Source organism: Echinops telfairi, unplaced genomic scaffold, assembly GCF_000313985.2.
Source record: "Echinops telfairi isolate 266 unplaced genomic scaffold, ASM31398v2 ScPeMD7_7475;HRSCAF=8513, whole genome shotgun sequence".
NCBI lineage: Eukaryota > Metazoa > Chordata > Mammalia > Afrosoricida > Tenrecidae > Echinops > Echinops telfairi.
Window position 1 is genome coordinate 9,872,532 of NW_022111379.1, and position 19,236 is coordinate 9,891,767.

General features: G+C 56.9%; 3 protein-coding genes across 5 annotated transcripts in view; 1 reads left to right on the forward strand and 2 right to left on the reverse strand.

Moving 5' to 3' along the window:
- Positions 1-3,962, reverse strand: part of SCAMP2 (secretory carrier membrane protein 2) — a 20,002-nt gene extending 16,040 nt beyond the window's left edge. For both annotated transcript variants that reach the window (XM_004711971.2, XM_030884315.2), the window contains exon 1: positions 3,839-3,962. In XM_004711971.2, the coding sequence (XP_004712028.1) occupies positions 3,839-3,895 (57 nt within the window). In that variant the 5' untranslated portion in view covers positions 3,896-3,962. The remainder of the gene's footprint in view (positions 1-3,838) is intronic.
- A 169-nt stretch (positions 3,963-4,131) lies between these two features.
- Positions 4,132-13,459, forward strand: MPI (mannose phosphate isomerase). 2 transcript variants are annotated; one of them, XM_004712039.2, is made up of 8 exons: positions 4,132-7,166; positions 7,642-7,769; positions 8,408-8,608; positions 9,321-9,462; positions 9,748-9,930; positions 11,533-11,706; positions 12,295-12,503; positions 12,771-13,459. In XM_004712039.2, exons 1-8 carry the CDS (start codon positions 7,109-7,111, stop codon positions 12,990-12,992), a joined length of 1,317 nt encoding a protein of 438 aa, XP_004712096.2. In that variant the 5' UTR covers positions 4,132-7,108; the 3' UTR covers positions 12,993-13,459. The 2 variants fall into 2 exon arrangements, with proteins under 2 accessions (XP_004712096.2, XP_045141756.1); XM_045285821.1 differs by having other exon boundaries at positions 4,134-4,777.
- A 1,006-nt stretch (positions 13,460-14,465) lies between these two features.
- The window catches only part of FAM219B (family with sequence similarity 219 member B), a 15,618-nt gene continuing 10,847 nt past the window's right edge, over positions 14,466-19,236 (reverse strand). The window contains exons 3-6 of the mRNA XM_004712040.3: positions 19,108-19,195; positions 18,445-18,522; positions 18,019-18,067; positions 14,466-16,682 (exon numbers count right to left, since the gene is read on the reverse strand). Coding sequence (XP_004712097.1) covers positions 16,515-16,682; positions 18,019-18,067; positions 18,445-18,522; positions 19,108-19,195 — 383 coding nt within the window. The 3' untranslated portion in view covers positions 14,466-16,514. The remainder of the gene's footprint in view (positions 16,683-18,018; positions 18,068-18,444; positions 18,523-19,107; positions 19,196-19,236) is intronic.

A 19,236-nucleotide genomic window follows, 5' to 3' on the forward strand; every position in this document is an offset into this window, starting at 1 on the left:
CACTCCCAAGGCTGCAAGCCCTTATGGAGGCACACAGCCTCATCTTTGGCCCAAGGCTCGAAGAGGGGCTGGTAGGTTTGAACCCCCAACCCCATGGTAAGCAGCTGAGTGTTTGTTCAACCACTGCATCGTCAGGGTTCCTGCAGTCCAGAGCAGAGAGGGGTTACGTCCACAGGAGCCAAAGCCTTGTGCTGTGAAGTAAGAGGGGAGATTATGAAATCCTAACACTTGGCTAACGATTTCCTGCTTCCTCCTAGGAGGCTGGGAAACCTCTGGTGACAACTCTCCAGTCACGGTCCCCTTCCTCGGCAGCCATGCTTAGAAGAGTCACAGTTATAAGGAAGAAGTTGCCAAGGCACATGACAACAGGGGGAGGAGGGACAGCAGGATCCGGGAGAGGAGTGGAGGGGGGGGCGGGTAGGAAAGAACAGAGAGAGGAGTTAACCTTAAAGGCACTCTAGGAAGGAACTCAAAAAAACTCCCAACTAACAGTGACCCCAAAAGACAGAGTAGAACTACTCCCGCGGGTTTCCAAGACAGTAACTGTTGACACGAGCGAGTGGAGAGCCTCAGCTTTCTCCTGAGGACAGGCTGGTGAATTTGAACTGCTGACCTTGCAGCTCACAGCCTACTGTGTAGCTCACTGCACCCCCAGGGCGGGCGCCTGGTGTTCCTCAGTTGGAATTGACTCGATGGCAGTGAGCTTGGGTTTGAGAGGCATTAACAAGACTTTGCAAAAAGAAGGTTCTGGGGTTGAGTAACTTTGAGAAATGGCAGGTCAAAAAAGTCGAACAAATGTCTGATCTCTCAAATCCTTTCACAGACTAGCAGGCTTTGTCAATCTCCAAGGGAAGTGGCGTCACTGGTGGCTCCCACAGACCCCTGAGCAACTTTCCGGACTACTGTGACTCTGAACCCAGTTTACAGCACATGCTGCTGGCAGTAGTGTCTTTAAAAAGCACAGTGAAGCCTATAATATTCCATCACACACACACAAACTCACTGACATGGAGTTAACTCTGACCACAAGAAACCTATACAACAGGGCAGCACTCCCCTGTGGGTTTCTGAGACTCGCTCTTTGTGGGAGTAGAAAGTCTGGTCTTTTTCCCTTGGAGTGGCTGGGGGTTTAGAACTATTGGTCTTGCATGCATACACAGGGGTAAAAGTAACTGAGCAAGTGTCACACACAACACGACCTCTACACGAGTGGTTTCAAGAATATGTGTGAGGGCGGTGGTGGTGCATTCTTCCCTGGCCTGAAATAGCCCCAAAGCAGTTTCGTACCAATAGCTGGGCTTCCAAAATGCTTATGAGCACAGCGCCAGCCTGGGAATGAGAAGCCAGTCTGGGCCCCAGCCTGCGGCTAATTAGCTGGTGACTTTGGCATGTGCCTCCCTCATTGAGGTCTTGGTTTCCTCATCTCTAAGCGGTAGGGGTTACAATAATTCGGGAGGCCCTCCCCAGGGCAGGAAGCAGCTGTGAGCCCACGGGGTGAAGGGAAGAACAATTGCTTTTGCTTGGAAGGCTGCTTCCGGGTGACAGTTTCTCAGCTGGATCCTGAGCTCTGTGCCGACACCCTGGGTAAATGAAGCTGGCCTCACACCCAGCCACCCAAGGGCGGCCCCTGCCCGTAGCCCCAGGGAAGCAGACCCAACCATCTCAAGGAGATGGAGGGCGGCCTGACAGCAGAAGCTGCTGATTTCCCTCCATGACCGAGAGGAAAACCCAGGCCAGGACTGCAGGCAGCCAGCCCTCTGCTTCCCACACGTGACCCCTCCCAGATGCTGCTGCTGTTCATGGGCCCACAGCTGCTTCCTGCCCGGCCAGATCCTGGGCTGCCGGACAGAAAGAAGGTCTGCCCGAATGCAGAAGTTACTTCTACCAGAGGAGTTTGCACAATCATTTCTGGGGCTGGGGATGTGGTTTGTGACTTTCAAGCGGCTAATACGGGTCCGAACTCAGTCCAACGATGGTGACTGCTGTCAGATAGCAGACATTTTATTCCTGATTCTGCCAAGGCTGGAGTGGGGGCGCAAATCATTACACATACCCCAAAGCTACCTACAGCTTAATAAAACCCCAAAACTCTGGTATCAGGCACCCATTTTGTAACCACAGCAAAACAGTTCCCAGAAGCCGCTATAGGAAAAAATGCAAATGTTCTTTCTGCACAGCTACTGGAGATGATGGCCTTATGTAAGAGCCAAGGTCCTTGCAGAGGTTCTGTCAAGAGGCATTAAGTTACGAGGAATGCACTGCATCTCCAGATGTTACAGGGACCAAGATACCAAAAACTGCCCGGAGTGACCACTGGAGCAGTCACCTTGAGGTCCAGAAAGACGCAGGCTACTTTCACTCCCCTGTTCACATAGAATCAGCTGAGTCCTCCTCCCTTCTTTCTCTCCTTCATTTTTTTCAAGCTTTATTGGCATCTAGTTCCCCTACCATACAATTCAACAGACCAATCACAGTGAGAAACAGTTGCGCAATGACCGCCACTATGGATTTTAGGACATTTTCCTCTCTCTGGTACTTTCTTGGGTTCATTGTTGGCTCAGTCTCCTTTCTCTGTGATCTGATCCTCTGGGAGACTCAAGGTGGACAAGCTGAAGCTTTAAACCACAGGAAGGACTCCTCCAAGAACTTCCCCTACACCTGCGGGCCACTTTGAAGCTGCCAGTGACCAAAATAAAGTCCCCACGAGCAAAACCCTGGGGCTCATGAAACACCAGTAAGCACCAGCAAGCTTCCCATTGGAACAGATGCAGGAGGCACAAAGAGCTTAGGGGCCAACAGGAGACCCAGCCTTTCAGCGTAGAAAGAGAAGAGAGGGGTCCCAGTGCTCACGTTTCAGAGGCAAAAAGGGTTTGGGTTTTAAATAGGAAGATGCTCTCTTCCTTGATGCTTTGGTTAAAAGGTCAGACCAGCTCACAGGCCAGTATGGCTCAACTACCCTGCAGCCAAACACACACAGGTCAGGCCAGCATTAGCTGTGCTTCGAGAAGACCCTGGAAGCCCCCTCATTTCTCTTCCTGCCCTAATCTGGTCAAAACCCCAATCCAAAACTGGACCCCAGCCCAAGGGGTGAGATGCTCACCAAGGCCATCCTTCAGGCTGGGCTCCCCTCCCACCCTTCTGTTTCTGACCATTGCAGGGGCTTTCCTATACGCTGCTGCGGGAGAGATGGGGCTTTCTACTCTAGTAAGCAGTAAGTCTGGGAAACCCACAAGGGCAGTTCTACCCTGTCCTATAGGGTGGCCATGAGTCGGCATTGACTCGATCGAAGTTTTATGTTAGTTGTGGGTTTTTTTTTTCCTTTCTATATGCTATACGCTAATGGCTGCTGGGGAGAGGTGGGAGCCTCTGATGAAACTGGGAACGTAGGAAAAGCCCGAGCTCCATCCAAGGCTCCCACCTTCTCACAGAGTCCCCGTCCCCCCCTCTCCAAAGGTGTCTCAAGGCAGGCATCTCCCCTACGCTGCGAGATATGGAAGCGACATCCCCCCCCCCCACTCAGGCGATGTCGCTTCTCTCCCTGACTCTGGGGCTATCTCCCTCACCCAACAGTGCTCGACGAAAGGTGTTACGGCCTGGTGGCTAGAAGACACCCACCCCACCCACTCCTGCCCATTCCCGGCTGCGGCGACCCGGCCCTTCTCAAAGCCACCTGCCGTAGTCCCGCCTCCCAAACGCAACGATAGGCAGCCCTCAAAGTCCCCTCCTGTGCCATTGGGCAGACAGCCCGTCCCTCCTACGCCACGTCCCCGGGTTCCGGCTACCGAGGCCCGAGCGGCAGCCCTTGGCCCCCGAAAGAGGTGTCAGCTGGAGGGTCTACCTGGAAGGGGTTTACGTCCACTGGGTCCGCGAAAGGGTTGGTGTCGAAGGCCGACATGGCGGTCGGGGGCCGTCGGGCAAGTTCCTGGCACCCAGACCCGGCGGCGCGCTCGGCGTAGACCCTCCACTTCCGGGAGCCGGGCGGTCGTTCTGGCGCAGGCGCAGCGTCCTCCGGGCGGGGCGTGTCCCGTGACGTCACAGATCCGCGCCCCGCCCCTACGCCCAGGTCGCCGCGGAATCGTGGTCGCTGGGAGCTACCGGCACCGAGACCCAGAGGAACCAGGAGAGGGGCTGGAACCCACTCCCCACCCCCAAGCTGATCGGTTCAAGGTCTGTGTCTCAAGTACTTGTGCACGCCCCCAAATAGGGCAGGAAACAGCCCCTTCACTTCCTGGAAGCCAAGATGGGGAAGTGGGCGCTGCTCCCAGAACAACTATAGACCACGAGGATGGGGGCGCTTTCCACCGAGGGAGAAAGCTTAGAGCCAGGAGCCTAGAACCCCACTCCACCGAACCCCCTCCTTGCTGAGTGAGTGAATGAGTAAATTGTAGTGCCGGACCCTAGGGAGTGGAAGCCTATTTCTGCATCGAGGGCTGGAGTTCCTTCGCTGAGGCCTCTGGAGGACTTAGGAACGGGATCCGGTGATGGTGGCTGAGCAGGAGGCCCTTCGGAAGCTCCTGACTCTCCAAGAGAAACACAGGACCCTGCAGCTGACCTTAGGAGCTGAGCCCCCTGATGTCAGCAAGTTTCCCCATTTCAGGATGAGGATCCCTGGACCCAGAGAGGTGGCAGGCCTGAGCTGGAACCTGAACCTGGCCTTCAAACATTTATTTCATGAATGAGAATGAAGCAAAAGCTCTGTCAGCCCTGAGGGAGATGGCTGATCCACTGCCTGAGTCACACAGTTGCCTCCATGTGACCCAGCAGAGCGGCCCCCGAGGTAATCTTTGCAGAGCCAGGTCATCAGGTCTTTCTAACACCCTGTGTGACTGCACCAGAAACTGCTGGGGCCACCCAGGCTCCTGCAATCCACCACATACTTACTCTCTTTGTTCGTCTCTGCTGCCACCAAATGCAGCCAGTCATTCTTACCCAGGACTAATGCTCCTATACGACTGCTAATTCTCCCTTCCCCTTGCATTGCTCTGGGAGAAAGACAGGGCTTTCTACTGCCGTAAAGTTACCAGTCTCAGACACCCACAGGAGCACATCTACCCTGTCCAATAGGCTCGCGGTCCACGCGATGGCAGTGAGTAGGAAAGTGAGTCATCACTAGGCAGTAAGGTGTGATTCTGCTAAAGATAAAGGAGTGAGAGGTAGCGATGGAAAGATGGAGGTTCTCAAATACAAGTTTCCCTTAGGGGTATATTTTGGGGGTGTATATGAGTGGGGTTTCTATTCCCTCATCCATCTGCATTCTCTCCTCTGTGTAGGAATACCATGTGGAAATGATCTTAAGTCTGATTTCAGTGGTGGTGGTGGTGGTGATATGACGACAGTACCCCACAACACCCCATCTCAACAAGTCTGCAAAGCCTGTGTTATGACTCCCACTTTACAGAGGAAGGAAGATTCAAGCTCAGAGGCCACGGGCCTTGTGGAGAAACCCTTGTGCCTTAGCTAGCCATTCTTCTCCCAGGAAGCGCGTCTGCCAAGGACAGGGAATGACAAAGTGGGCGAGGTAGTTCACAACAGGAGACACAGGCGAGCTGCACAGTTTGGAGATTTTTGTCTTTGTCACTTTGTCCTTCCTTCGTATGTGGTGAAACTTTCTGTTGTTATTGTTGCAGTGGGGACTGATATATTAAGCCAGGAACCTCAGGGAAAGTGGAGGTCCCCATCTGGAGTGAAGATTATAGAGCAAATAGCACCCCTTTTTCTTCCCCCAGGGCAACAAGTGTGCTAGAGGCTGTGGGAATCAGTGGGGACTCTTGAGTGGGGTACAAAAAACAGGACAGTGGCCCCTGTGTTTCTGGGGCCTTCCCACTGGCTGCCCTCTGCCTAGGCTGCTGCCAGAGGGCAGGAGGTGAGAGCCTTTCTCCATCGGATGTAACAAAATTACTCCATAGTCAAGTCCCAGCCCCAGGGGCCTGCAAACTTCCGCTTGCTGAGCTCCAGGTTGGTCTCTCAGACTTCTGTGTGTGTTTGTGTTTGTTCCTCTAGTAGTTCAGCCTGGAGGAGGAACCGGGCTTCTCAGCCTCCCCAGCACTTAGGGCCGGAGGATCAGAGTGCAAACTGGCTTGGAGCACCTCACTTCAACCCCTCTCACCCTCAAACAGGTCTGCAAGGCCTGCACTAGGACTCCCGTTTTACAGAGGAAGAAAGATCCAAGCTTAGAGAGGCTATGGGCCTCGCAGATGGCATTTGCAGTCAGTCATCAAGCATTCCTGAGCTCCCTCTTAGATATAAGCAGTGATTTGGTCAAAGCCTCTACTGACTGAGCTACTCATGGCAAAGCCCCAACAAGTCCTGTCTGCCTTGCTCACTACCTCCGCCCCACTCCGCCTCCTGCTGACTCAGCTCTAGCCACACTTCACCATGACAGGCACATTCATCGTGACAGGCACATTCACCGTGACAGGCACATTCACCGTGACAGGCACATTCACCATGACAGGCACATTCACCATGACAGGTACATTCCGGAGTTTCTTATCTGTTCCTTTGCATCTTCCTTTGCACCTCCACGCTTTGCTCAAGTCTCACCTCATGGAAGCTCACACCCTTTGAGCAGCTTCCCACCCCTCCTGACATTGTACCATTCCACTCACCACCTTTCAACTCGCCAGGAGCCCTGGTGGTGGTGGCCCTCCCTTGGACCTTTGAGGTCAACCGTTCAAAACCACCAGTTGCTTTGTCGGAGAAAGATGAGGCTTCCTAGGCCCGTGAAACGTTACAGTGGTGGAAATGCACAAGGGCAGCTCTGCCCTCTCAGGGTGGCCATGACTCAGAATCCACTGGATAGCACTGAGTTGATGCCCGTCTTCCTGCTCTAGGGTGGAATCTCTAAAACAGGCAGAGCTGGCTCTTCTCAAGTCATGATCTTCCTCTCCAGTCCATTTTTGCCACTTTCAATAAACATGTGTTGGATGAAGGGATAAACGAGTTAATAAAGATATTTAAGATTGGGCAGAGGGGCCAAAAAGAGCCTGTGAGGAGTCAGTGGTGGAGAAAGGGTGGGGGCGTGGCCGCGTTGGGCGTGTCCTCCAAGAACTACATTTCCCATGAAGCTCTGGGCTCAGAGAGACCGCGGGTGGTGCCGGGAGAGCGTATGTACGTGCGGTGTGAGAAAGCTGGTCTCCGGGTTACGAGGATGGCGGCTCAACGAGGTGAGCGGAGAATTGGGGTGCTGGCTAGCGTGGGAGTGGGTCGCATCCTGCGGACGCTGCCAGGCCCGATCGGCCAGGTCGGGCTCACCCCGCTGCTGAAAGACGGATGGGTGCCCGTTAGGGGATGGAGCACCTGCGACGAGGAGGGGGTCCTTTAGTGCTTTCCCCGGGAGAGGGATTTGAGGGCGGGTCCCAGGGAAGGGGACTCCGCTCCTCCAAGACGCGGTGCCGCGGGATGGGTACCCCGTTTTCCCCGCGTTCCTCCGAGGCAGCTGCCTGGCACTAGTCCGCAGAAGATAGTTGCCCGCCCTTTTCCCGCTGGGAATCTGGAGGCTGGCTTAGCCCTAGAACGCTGCCACCGGCCAATTCGCAAGCCTGTTAGTTGACCCTACGCTCAGTGGGGCTCAGCTTGTCCGCAGGACGTTAGGGTCGGGCCCGAGGAGTGGAGTTGAGGCTGACCCCTGTCTGTCCGCAGTGTTCCCTCTCTCCTGTGTGGTACAGCAGTATGCCTGGGGGAAGTTAGGATCCAACAGCGAGGTCGCCCTCCTGCTGGCCAGCAGTGACCCACTGGCCCGCATCTCCGAGGACAAGCCGTATGCAGAGGTGAGCCTGGAGGCCGATCCTAGGATGTGCTGGGAAGTGGGCAAGACGGAGAGACCCTGCTTGGCTCCTCAGTGCAGACGGACAAACGGGAGGTGATGAGGGGGGACTCTTGCTTGTCCCCCTTTCTCCCAAGAACTCTCCGAACTCCTTGGTCTCTTGGTAATCAAACTCAGCTTGGGTGCACACGCTGTGCCCATTAAATGTTGACTTTGACCACTTTTTTGCGTTTTTATTCATCTGAAACGTTCCCTTCTGTTGCCCATTGAGTGGAGAGATTAGCTCTGCTTCTGCAGTAAATTCATATGAACCCCTCACAGAGCTGTGACCCGGCTGCGCCCTGGTCATGCTCCTCACAGGCTAGAGGAAGAAAGGGAGACCAGATGGGGAGGCTTCACTCCCACAGCTGGTTGGAGGGCAGGACCTGGACTTGAGCCTGGGTCTCCTAGCTACGGGTGCTCCGCAGCCCCGCTGCCTCCTTCCTTGTAAGTTAGCGACTGCCCCAGGGTGAGCAGGCAGTCTTGGGGGCCCTGCCCTAGGACTCGGGAGCTGCCCTGTGGGTAGGAGGGGGTGATTGGTAGGGGCAGGCAGCCGAGTGGTGCTGTTCTGCAGCTTTCCTCCCAAGGTTTTTGCCTTTCCAGCTATGGATGGGAACCCATCCCCGGGGGGATGCCAAGATCCTTGACAACCGCATCTCGCAGAAGACCCTAGGCCAGTGGATTGCTGAGAACCAGGACTGCTTGGGGTCCAAGGTCAAGGACACTTTTAAAGGCCAGCTACCCTTCCTCTTCAAAGTGCTATCAGTGAAAACTGCCCTGTCCATCCAGGCCCATCCTGACAAGGTACCGGAGGGGGGTGGGCCACAGAGGTCAGGGCAAAGAGGGCTTAAGCCATGGCCCTTTCCTGGCTTCTATTGCTGCTTTGATCCTGCCCACGTCAGGCTCCACCCAAAGCTAAATTCAGACCTGACAACTCCCAATTTAGCTCTTCAAGGCCAGAGACGAGGTGACATATTCTGGCCAGCTGGGCTTACGGAGCTAGCTGACCCGCCTGTACATGGAGAGCTCTTCCAAGCTCATTCCTAGGCGGCTTGTTCTCGGCTGCCCTCAGTCAACCCAGGTTCGTTCATCGGCATCCACCAACTTGCCACTTGGTTCTCTCAGAGTTCACCTCCAGGGAGGAGCAGGTGCCTAGCTGTTGGCACAGCAGTATCTCCATGGCGTCTTTCTGCACAAGCCCTGAGTCACCACTCAAGCAACTCTCTGTCCAAACCTCTCATTTCTAGATGGGCAAAAACCCAGAGAGGGGAGAGGTTGGCCCAAAGTCATAGAGCTCCTGTTGGAGCTTGGCCTGGTGGCTGGGTTTCCTGATTCTCAGGCCAGACCTCTTAAGTCTGCCCCAGCCTGCCCTGCCCTGCCCTGGCCAAACCCCGAGTTCCGCATCGGATCTGGGCTTGTTGCCAGGGTCAGGAAGTCACTGCCATCTGGCGACTGGGCAGGGTGAGAGCAGGGGCTGGGCAGGACGAAGTGGTGCTGTACCCTGGCCACCCCACAGGAGCGAGCGGAGAAGCTGCACCTCCAGGCTCCAGAGCACTACCCCGACACCAACCACAAGCCCGAGATGGCCATTGCCCTCACCTCCTTCCAGGGCTTGTGTGGCTTCCGGCCAGTCGAGGAGATCGTGACCTTTCTGAAGAGTAAGGTCCCGGGACGTTCAGGTTGGGTCTGGTATGTGGGGAGTGGGAGCGGTGGCCGAGAACAGAGGCCAAATGCCCCAGAAATGGAGCAGCTCCGAGAACCAGTGGGACAGGCTCTGTGGGGTCCCACAGAGCCGGTGGTGAGCCAGCCGTCACTGGCTAGTGCAGTCGCATCACCCGTGCGTGCAGGGCTGGGATTAGGGTGGGGCGGCCTGCTCCTATGCCTCCCTTGGGCCACTGCCATCTGGCATTTCTGGTGAGACCCTGGACCCGGCCTTCTTGCAGAGGTGCCTGAGTTCCAGTTCTTGGTCGGCGATCATGCGGCCATACAGCTGAAGCAGAGCTTGGGCCTCGGCGACCAGGCTGTGGCCTCTGCTCTGTGCACCTGTTTCTCCCACCTGATGAGGAGCGAGAAGAAGGTGGTAGTGGAGCAGCTCAACCTGTTGGTGAAGCGGATCTCCCAGCAAGGTGGGTGTGGCCATAGGCCTGGGGGGCTGGGCTCAGTGCCCGAGCCCGACCCCCCTGGCATAGCCTCGGAGACAGGGCTCTCAGCCCCTTTGTCCCAATAGGACACTCAATTGGATCCAGTATCGATGACTTAGCATTTTGTTCCTTCTCTTTTGTGGACTGGCCTGGGAGACGCTAGCTGCCTTCCCACCTAGACTTCCTTGAGCCCCGTGGCTGCTCCAGCTAAGTGGGCCGTGTTTGGGGGCTAGGAAAAGCAAGGGATCCCCCTTTCTCCAAAGGCCTCAAGCCCAGAGTTCTCAAATGAGACCTTTCCATGAATACCTAGTAAATGCCCAACCTTGCGTAGCTGAAGAAAGTAGAGCAGTAGACCCTGACAGGTGGTCACGTCACCTCTGGTTCTGCCTTGAGTGGACACGTGCAGTGGGGAACCTAAGGCAGGAAAAGCTCCCAGCGCTGAGATGAAGCGGCACTGAGGAAGAGGAAGGCGCTCCACTCCTTAGCCCGGCCACCCGAGTCCTTCCTCCTGAAGGCCCCAGAGGTCTGTTCTGCTTATCCTGAGGCCATCAAAACTCTTTTCCACTAGTGTCATCTTCGTTTGTTCTGCCTAGTGCCTCTCCCTTAGGATTCATGGACTCACACAAGAACTGATCGCCCTGCCCCAAGCCCCAGGGTAGGACATGCCCCCTGCTCATATGAGGGGTAGCCCCTGGCACGCATGAGTCTGCCTTCATGTGTACACTTGCCAAACGGGCTTTTTCACCAGGCCAGTGACCTGCACCCCCAGTCCCCACATGTGCCCCCCAGGCCTCAGCAAAGTGGGCTTTCAGCAAGTCTCAGGATGCAGACTGACCACCCCTAGCCCCAAGCTGCTGGTTTGTTGTACCCTCACACACAGCTCCTCCACACAAAGCGCCTCCCATCCACCACCATTGCCCTCCGAGACACCTTCCTTTCCCACTGCAGTCCAAGTTGAGCTCATCCCCACCCTGGTTAGACTCCAGGACTTCCTGCCAGTGGGGTAGCCAGCCATGCTGGTTGGCTGGGCAATTGGACTTGCCATGGTCAAATCAGTCCTGCACCGATGAGGACGGTTGGTCGGTTCTATGGAACTGCTTGGGGTTATCTCCCTAACTAGGTTTTACATCCCTAGAGCAATGGTCCTCAACCACAGGGAGCCCCCCTCCCTGGGAATATTGACAATTACTGGTTGTTAAAACTGCTGTTGGTATCTCGTGGGTTAGAGACCAGGGCGCCGCTAAACATCACTCACAGTCCAGGACAATGTCCAATGATAATGATGCAGACCCAACGGTCAGTAGTGCCAAGGCTGGGAAACCCTGTCCTAGGACCACTCTAGACTCTCATGGTGATTCGTGTAGTTTAGGATGTAATGGGGGGGACAGGGGCCATCTATTCAGGCTAGACTATCAAGAAAAGTTAGACTTCTCAAGTTTGGGGGTGTGGTTGCAACAGACCCACTGGGGCCTCTGGACTTGTGCAGGCAGGGATTCATATCCAGGGAGCCCTGGTCCCCCCGGGCACGGCAACTCTGTGAGCACCATGGGGTTCCTAAGTGGCCTCTGGGCCCTTTGTGACCCTCAGTGGCTGCTGGGAACAACATGGCAGATGTGTGTGGAGAGCTCTTGCTAGAGCTGCACCAGCAGTACCCAGGGGACATCGGCTGCTTTGCCATCTACCTCCTGAACCTGCTCACCCTGAAGCCCGGGGAGGCCATGTTTCTGGAGGCCAATGTGCCCCACGCCTACCTGAAAGGAGGTAAGCAGCAGGGCATCCCCTCAGGCCTTTTCCCGAAGAGGCCCAAAGGGTGGTGGAGACCACCATTTCCCTTTGGAAGGCCCTGGTCTAGGATCCCTGGGGTCAGCGGGCGAGTGGCCCACAGGAGCCTGCTGCGGGCCAGCTTGGTGTTGGGCACTGCTGGCACCCTCCCATCACCAGCCAGGATGCTCAATGGTGGGGCCTCCAGGAGGGGGACAGCCTTAGCCGTCCCAGACACAAGGCTGATGATCCTCCTTCCGCTTCACCCGGCCCTTGCACGTCTGCCTCATCCACCCAGAGGTGGTCCTGTGACCACAGAAGGCTGTCCAGCTCTGACCCCTGGCTGCTTATGTCTGCATGCCCGGGATTCCGTGAGAATAGTCCAGGGGTTGAGGCTGCCCCAAGGGCTAACTGGCCTCCTGATGACAGCAGGTAACCTGTTACCTGTCTTTCCTGGCTCCTTCTCCCAGCGAGAATGCAAAAGCAGTTTCTGCTTCGTGGAGCCCAGGTGGAAGGGCCCAGCCCCCGGGAGCAAGCTATACTTGAGGGCACGCCTCCGCTTAGCACGTGTTGACTCTTTATCTCCAGACTGCGTGGAGTGCATGGCCTGTTCTGACAACACGGTGCGCGCCGGCCTGACCCCCAAGTTCATCGACGTGCCAACCCTGTGTGAAATGCTCAACTACACCCCAACTTCCAGCAAGGACAGACTCTTTCCGCCCACACGCAGTCCCGAAGACCCGTGCCTGTCCATCTATGCCCCGCCGGTGCCGGACTTCGCTGTGATGAGGATGGAGGTGAGTGGATGCCCGCGTGGGTGGCACAAGCAACCCTGGCAGGAGCCGAGGTGTGTAGTTTGCCTGGGCTGGCAGCAGCCTGGGGTGAGGATCCCTTTTGGTCAAGCTGCAGTGGTCAGAGGCGGCCCCAGGGCCGGCCTGCCTGTGTCAGCCTCCGTGCTGACCAGAGCCTGAGCCATTGGGGAGGAGGTGGCCCTTGGAGTTGGTTTGAGCCCCTGTGAGCTGAGAGGAGTCTGGTGCATCGTCCTCACGTTGCTTCCTGCCCAGGTCCCCGGCTCTGCCACGGAGTACAAGGTCTTGGCACTGGATTCTGCCAGCATCCTCCTGATGGTGCAGGGGACAGTCACAGCCAGCACACCCACGGTCCAGGCACCCATCCCCCTGCAGCGCGGTGGAGTGCTCTTCATTGGGGCTAACGAGAGCATCGTGCTGAAGCTGACGGTGCCCCAGGACCTGCTGATGTTCCGAGCCTGCTGTCTGCTACAGTAGCCTTCGCCTCTGCAGGTGCCCCGCGTCTGGGCCAGCCCTGCCTCCCAAGGCCCAGCGCTCTCCAAGTATACTAAGGGGGGTGGGGGGGAGTTAACAACACTGAATACCCCAGACTGAACCATCCTCTTTTGGGGGGGGACGACTAAGGACCAACAGTCCCTTGTGTTCTTACCACTCTTGAGCCTGGCTCACCTGGGCTCTGCCCCAGCCCATGTCACCCGGCTACCGCATGATCTACCACAAGATGGGAGGCTAGGTCATGAACACCTGTGAGCCGGGGTCTAGGTCTGCCCATTTCCCAGCAGCAGAGCAGGCGGGCAGGCCTGTGGCCTAGTGTGCTCACCATCGCCCACTTACTGTGTCAAGCAACTATTAAAGAGCTCTGGTGTGGAGGCTGCAGGCTGAAGAGCATTCTGCCTCAGATGTCTCAGGCCCTGAAGTGAACCGAGAGCTCTTCCTGGGTGGCACCTCTTTGCTTTCTTCTCGCTCCCCAGGCTCCGAGGGTGGGTGAGACACACTGGAGAGTCCTTTTATATCGCGGAGTGTGAGGGCCAGAGAGCAGTGTCGGTCTCAGAAGTGAATGTACAAGCAGGGCTGCAGACAGTACAGTGGGCACCAGTCCCGTGTCTCACTGGCTCTGACAACAGGATCGGCACCCCAGTCTGGCTGGCCCCACCACTCACTTGTCCAGCCACTGGCTCCATTCCAACTGTGAGGCAAAGCCGAGGAGCTGCCAGAGACCGAATGCCCTACAAAGCGGAAGCTATCTGACCCCTTCACCAAAAACGTGTCACCTCTTCTGAGCACAGTCTCTGTAGGGTGATCTTTTCTTGAGCTGGCAGGAGGTCCCCAGGTGTCTCCTCTTCATATGCCCACTGTCCAGCAACGGACAGTGAGGTGCACAACTGGCTGCGACTGCCAGGGTCTGGCCTGTGATTGACTCACCCCAGACAGGAGACCAAGGCCACTGGCTCCGTCCTGCGGGGTCTGAATGGCCTTGGTGGAGTTCTCTTACAGCACAGCTCCAGAAAACAGGCTTCGGTGAATTCTGGCCAATCGTTGGTTTTGGTTTATGTAGCCTCCAAAAGTCTTTTAGCTTTAAGACAAAGGGCTGCCTGGCACAGCGCCTCGTGCACTGAGCTGCTCATGGCACTGCCAGCTGTGGCTTCTGACTCTGTGAAGGGTTGTCTCGGAACCCCCGGGGGCATCCACCCTGCCCTAGAGAGCTGCTAGCGATCAGAGTGGACACGATGGCAGGTGACAGCCGGGAAAGGGTCTGCCACCAGGGCCCATTCTAAAGCGAACAGTGATGTGCAAGGTCTACCTGCCCGTGAAGCAGGCCTGCCAGGTGTCCAGAAGGATCTCTGCCCAGTGAGAGCCGTGCTTTCCCCAAACAGTGACTGCAGCAGGGCAACAGACTGCTTTCACCTGAATGCAGAAGCAACAATGACAACTGTGACAGATACACAAGGCTCTTGTAGCATGATGGCATTTATTCTCATCAACTGACAGCTACAGGATGAGCCAGGCTTCTGTGGGATACTATATAAATGTTAACTGCCACCCCATCCGTCAAGTCAGCTCAGGTGCCCCCCCTTCTCCCCAGGGGACCATCACCTGTGGAACACCCAGCACCCTGAATTAAGGCAGTTTGGCTCTGGGCACCTTGGTGCCTTTTTGGTTGGTATTTGGACCTGTGGCAGTTGGCCTCAAAGAACGAACCATTCCACCTGCCCTGCTGTAGTCAGCTCCCGGGCCCTGTAGCGTAGCCCACACAGGAAATGCCTCCCACATGGGGTCAGCCAGCTCTGCGACACCCTCTCCAGAGACAGCTCCAGCCCAGCACCCGCGTTGTTACAGCCACAGTGCCCAGAGGGCCTTGGCCTGGGGGTCTTGCTCTCACCCTCACCCCCAGCAGCCGAGCCCTAGCTAGCTTCCCCCCCAGGAGACTGGCTTCCACAGTGTGTGTTCCCCTCCAGCACAGTCTTCCATGAGCTCTATCCTCAGGTGCACCTCTCTACCTCTGCCTGGAGATGGTCCCTGAGCAGGGGCCACGTGGTCAGGATGGAGGTGTGCTCCAGAGACCTTCAGAGCCTGAGCATGGTGCGAGCCCATGGGGCCTATTCCACAACAGAATAAACGCCTAGCTGCCTTCCCAACTCCTGGGCCCCAACCTGACCTGTCTCTGTCCCCTCCCTGCTGCAGTGATCAGGCAGTCCTGTAGGCCAGCCCCCCTGGGTACCTACAGCCCCTCCACCTCCCCCAATTTGAGCAAAGTACAAAGATAGGGGTCAGGCAAGCACTGATAGGGTCACCCCTATGGGGAAAGTGGTCTGGCAAGGATGAGGCCCTATTTCCCTACCTAGCTGAGTCAGTTTTCCAAATAGATCCCGTGCGACAGAATAAGAAGTCCATGCCCTCCCCCATGCCTCAAAGCCACCACAGGACATATAGCACCCTTTTGCAGGGGCCCACTTCGAGTGAAAACCCTCAATCCTGGGTGAGGTAAAGGAGGAACCGCCGAAAACCAAATCCTCGAGGCCCGGCACAGCCAGGGAAGCTGGCTAGCGAAGGGCCTGAGGCCCTGCTGCCCTGGAAGGTAGCCCCCTGCTGGCTAAGGGGTCAGGAGGGCTGAAGACAAGGTGGCTCCTTGCTGGTGGAGGGGAGGAGCTGGCTTAGTTCCCTCTCATCCTCTGAGCCTCAGTCTTGGCCAAAGCAACACAGCTGCACCAGCATGCTTCCTGCAGCTCCCTCTGCTGGTGACCACAAAAACCGCAGGCGCATGGGGCCAGCCCTCTCCCTTAGCTCACACACTGACTGGGTCAAGTGGGAATGGCCACCACGAGGCAGGCAGCACAACTCAATCTGCAATGTGGGAAACACAGTTTTCCTCTGAGGAGGCTCCGAGCATTCACCACACCTAGCCAGACTGAGCACCTGGGAAGACACCAGGTTCCCGGATTCCAGGAAGTAACCTGTGGTCCTCCGGGCCCTGCTCAGACCTGCAGGCCCACCCTGAGGTGAGGCAGACTTGAGGCTCTTCCCCACTGGGCCCCCTTTAGAGGACTCAATCCAGGCCAGGGGTTCCTGAACTGGTCCCTAGTAATCAAATCCTTTCCAAAACTCCCCAGGTGCCACTGTCCAGCCAGCCTAGGCACGAAGGCTGTTTTGGTTCTCGCTGCTGCTGGCCCCCCAGTCTAAGGATAAATAGCAGTCACGATGTCTGTGGGTGTTTTTCTTAGCCACTCTGTCACCCACAAGAACCCAAAATCCTCCGTCTTCTGTTCTTCAAGGGGCTTCTCCATATTGTTCGAGCAGACGAGGGGACCAGCAGACTCCACTGTGGACCAGGTGGGGCCCTGGGCCCCTGGCCCCAGCAGCACCAGACAAGGGCTCTGCCAGTTGCTGACCTGCCCAGGGGAGTCTCTGTGCCCCATTGAGCGTGGGGTTGACAGGGCAGCGTCCCCACCACACACTTGGAATCATGAAGGGCTCTGCAGGCCACCGGCATCGGGGTTTCATCTACTGGAGGGTGCAGGAGGATGTGTCTCCCAGACAGCACCAGCAGCAGGAGCAAGCCGAGGAGGTCATGGGCTTGGGGGGGATCAGGTCCAAGTCCTCATCATCTGGGATCTCATCTAGGTGGTACCCATCCCGGAGCAGCTGCTGGCTCACTTCCTGGTTCACCTGCTGGAAGGGCAGAAGTGGGGCAGGGCACCAGGGCTTAGGGTCTATGCACTGCCCCATCCCAACCCCCGCTGCCACCCCATAGGAGGGAGTGCCACCTTTTCCTTCTGCCAGTACTGCCTGGGCTGCACTGTCACTGACCCTGCTTCTGTCGTTAAACCCTGAGGCTTCTGACTCAAAGATCGGATTCCAGATCGGGAAAGTCAATGCCCTGACCTTCCCCACTGGGAATCTAGGCTGGTTCTTATCTGGAGACAACAATGGCGCAGGGTGAGGGGCAGTTTCCACCCTGCTGGTTAGACATGCTTCAGTGTCAGCAGGGCTGGGGAACCTGTCAGCCTGGCTCTGCCAGTTTCCCTTGGGCACCAAGAAGGGAAGAAGGCTGGGAACAGTGTGAGGCTGCCTCCTGTTCTCAGCTACACTTTCTTTTCTTGGTCTTCACACAATTTGCACACTTGCCCCTGTTCCCTTTGGCAGAAACTCAAGAGGGCAGCCAAGGGTTTCCAAGAGACTAGGGAAGAATACGTGGTGGAGAGTCATGTCCCCAGCACTCCACATCTGCCAGTGGTCACAAGGCCAGCCCAGGAGTCGCTCGGTCTGCGTTCCCACAGATGGAACAACTGCAGGAACAAGCTGGCGGGTCAGGAAGGAAGCAAGCTTGGCTGGAGGGTAGGTGGAAGAGGGCAGGAATGCTGACCTCAGAAAGGAGCCAATCAAAAGAAGGGAGACTAGGCTAACTGTTAACACTGGAGAAGGGGCCTAGGACCATGGAACCAGGCCACAGGAGAGATTTCAAATCAATGGAATTTTCTAAAAGCCATTCCTGGGAGAGAGAGAGAGAGAGTGTGTGTGTGTGTGTGTTGGGGGTGAGGATGGGCAGGAGGTTGCTCGGAGTTAGTCTCACCAAACTTCCTGCCACTGAATCCATTCTGACTCACTGTGACCCTGAGGGGCAGGACAGAACGGCCCCTGTGGGTTTCCGAGACCATAACTCTTTACAAGAGGAGGGAGCCTCTGGTGGTTTTGAATGGTTCACCTTGACATTAGTGGCCCAACGTGTAACTCCTATGGCACCAGGGCATCTGAGCGGCCAGAGACGAGGAAACGTGGCTGGGCTGTCTCAAGGAGATTGCTTTTCTCAAAGCTGACCAGACTAGAAAACTTGTGAAGTTCCTTCCAGTTTGTGGTCTATGGTCACCTGGGCTTTCCCCAGCCCTCCTCAGAGACCTATATCCCTGCTGGGGGAAGAGGCAGTGTAGGAGGTGGGAGAACAGGCTGGCGTACAGCATGGACAGGCAGCATCAGTCTGGCCCTGACCAGAAAGGTGCTCTGGACTTACCTCGGCAGAGGAATACCCAGAGGAGTAGCGGGATTCGAGCTCTCCATCGCTAGGAGAAGAGGAGATAGGTCAGGAATGCCTGCGGAAAACATCTCTAACCCTCTAACCATTGAGCATGCCCAGGGGACTGGGGGGGCAGGTGGAGCAAGGGCAAAGAGCCCCTCAGTCGGCTCAGGCAGGGCCGGGGTCTCTCTCCCCAGCAATGCACAGATGACTCCCTCAAGCATGGGTGCCCCACACCCAAGAGCAGCCAGTCACCCGTAGACTCTAACCAAGCCACCCCAGGAAGGGCTAGTAGTCAGTAGAGGGCAGGCCTGGGACATACATGAAGAGCCACGGAGGAGACCAGGAACCAGCACAGGCACCAAGCAGTCTGGTGTTCTAGCCCTCTAACCTCCCGAGGGGCATTTCCACGGGAGCACTGACCTGTCGGAGTCCAGGGACACCAGGTTTTCATCTGGACTCTGGCTAAGAGCCGTGTAGCCCTTGTTAAATTTCACTGAGCTGCGTGGAAGGACCGGAGAGAGGAGAGGAGAAAGCACGGGCATGTCACAGGGACTGTCTGGGAACAGCTGCCCACACACGCCCATCGCGCTGCCGCCTGCAGCTCCTCACTCTCCCGGGGGAAAGCCCATCTCCCATTGCACGAGCACGGGGCCCTGAAGTCCTGCCGTCAGGTGTTCATAAAAGGCAGAGAAAGCAAGTCCTTCGTCTGAGGCTCGGCTCTCATTTGTCAGTAAGAGGCAGCCACACTGGATAACGTCCTACCCAGCTCTGCGGAACCTGCGGTGCCATGAAAGCACACAACTGGCTATTCCCACGGGGCCCCCTCGGCCTCACCCCGGGGACAGCGGTGGCGAGGCCCCGCCAGACTCGCCCGTGGACGGTGCTGGGATGGATGCGCTGACCTCGAGGCCCCTTATTCCAGGGCCCTGCCCTAATATTCGCATCCTGAAAGCCAGGGAGAGCCCCTGGTCAGCTTAAAGAGAGACCCTCGCTGCCCGTAAAAGGGAGCATCTATCTGGGCCCCCACCCGAGGACCCAGGCCGCCTCCGCGCTGCGGGGCGGAGGGGCGGCGTCTGCGGAGACCTTTTCCCAGGAGCGTCGGCGCAGTTCGGCGAGGCGCCCAGCATGCCTTTCCTCCGCAGAATGGCCTTGGCCAGGTCCCGGTGCTTCTCTGGAATCAAAGGGGCCGGTCAGAGGGCTCCCGCTGGCCCG

Coding starts and splice junctions, on each gene's coding strand:
- MPI (XM_045285821.1), top strand. CDS start 4,672: ATGAATGAGAATGAAGCAAAAGCTCTGTCAGCCCTGAGGGAGATGGCT. Junction 7,770..8,407: donor AGGACAAGCCGTATGCAGAG/GTGAGCCTGGAG, acceptor TTGCCTTTCCAG/CTATGGATGGGAACCCATCC. Junction 11,707..12,294: donor CCACGCCTACCTGAAAGGAG/GTAAGCAGCAGG, acceptor CTTTATCTCCAG/ACTGCGTGGAGTGCATGGCC.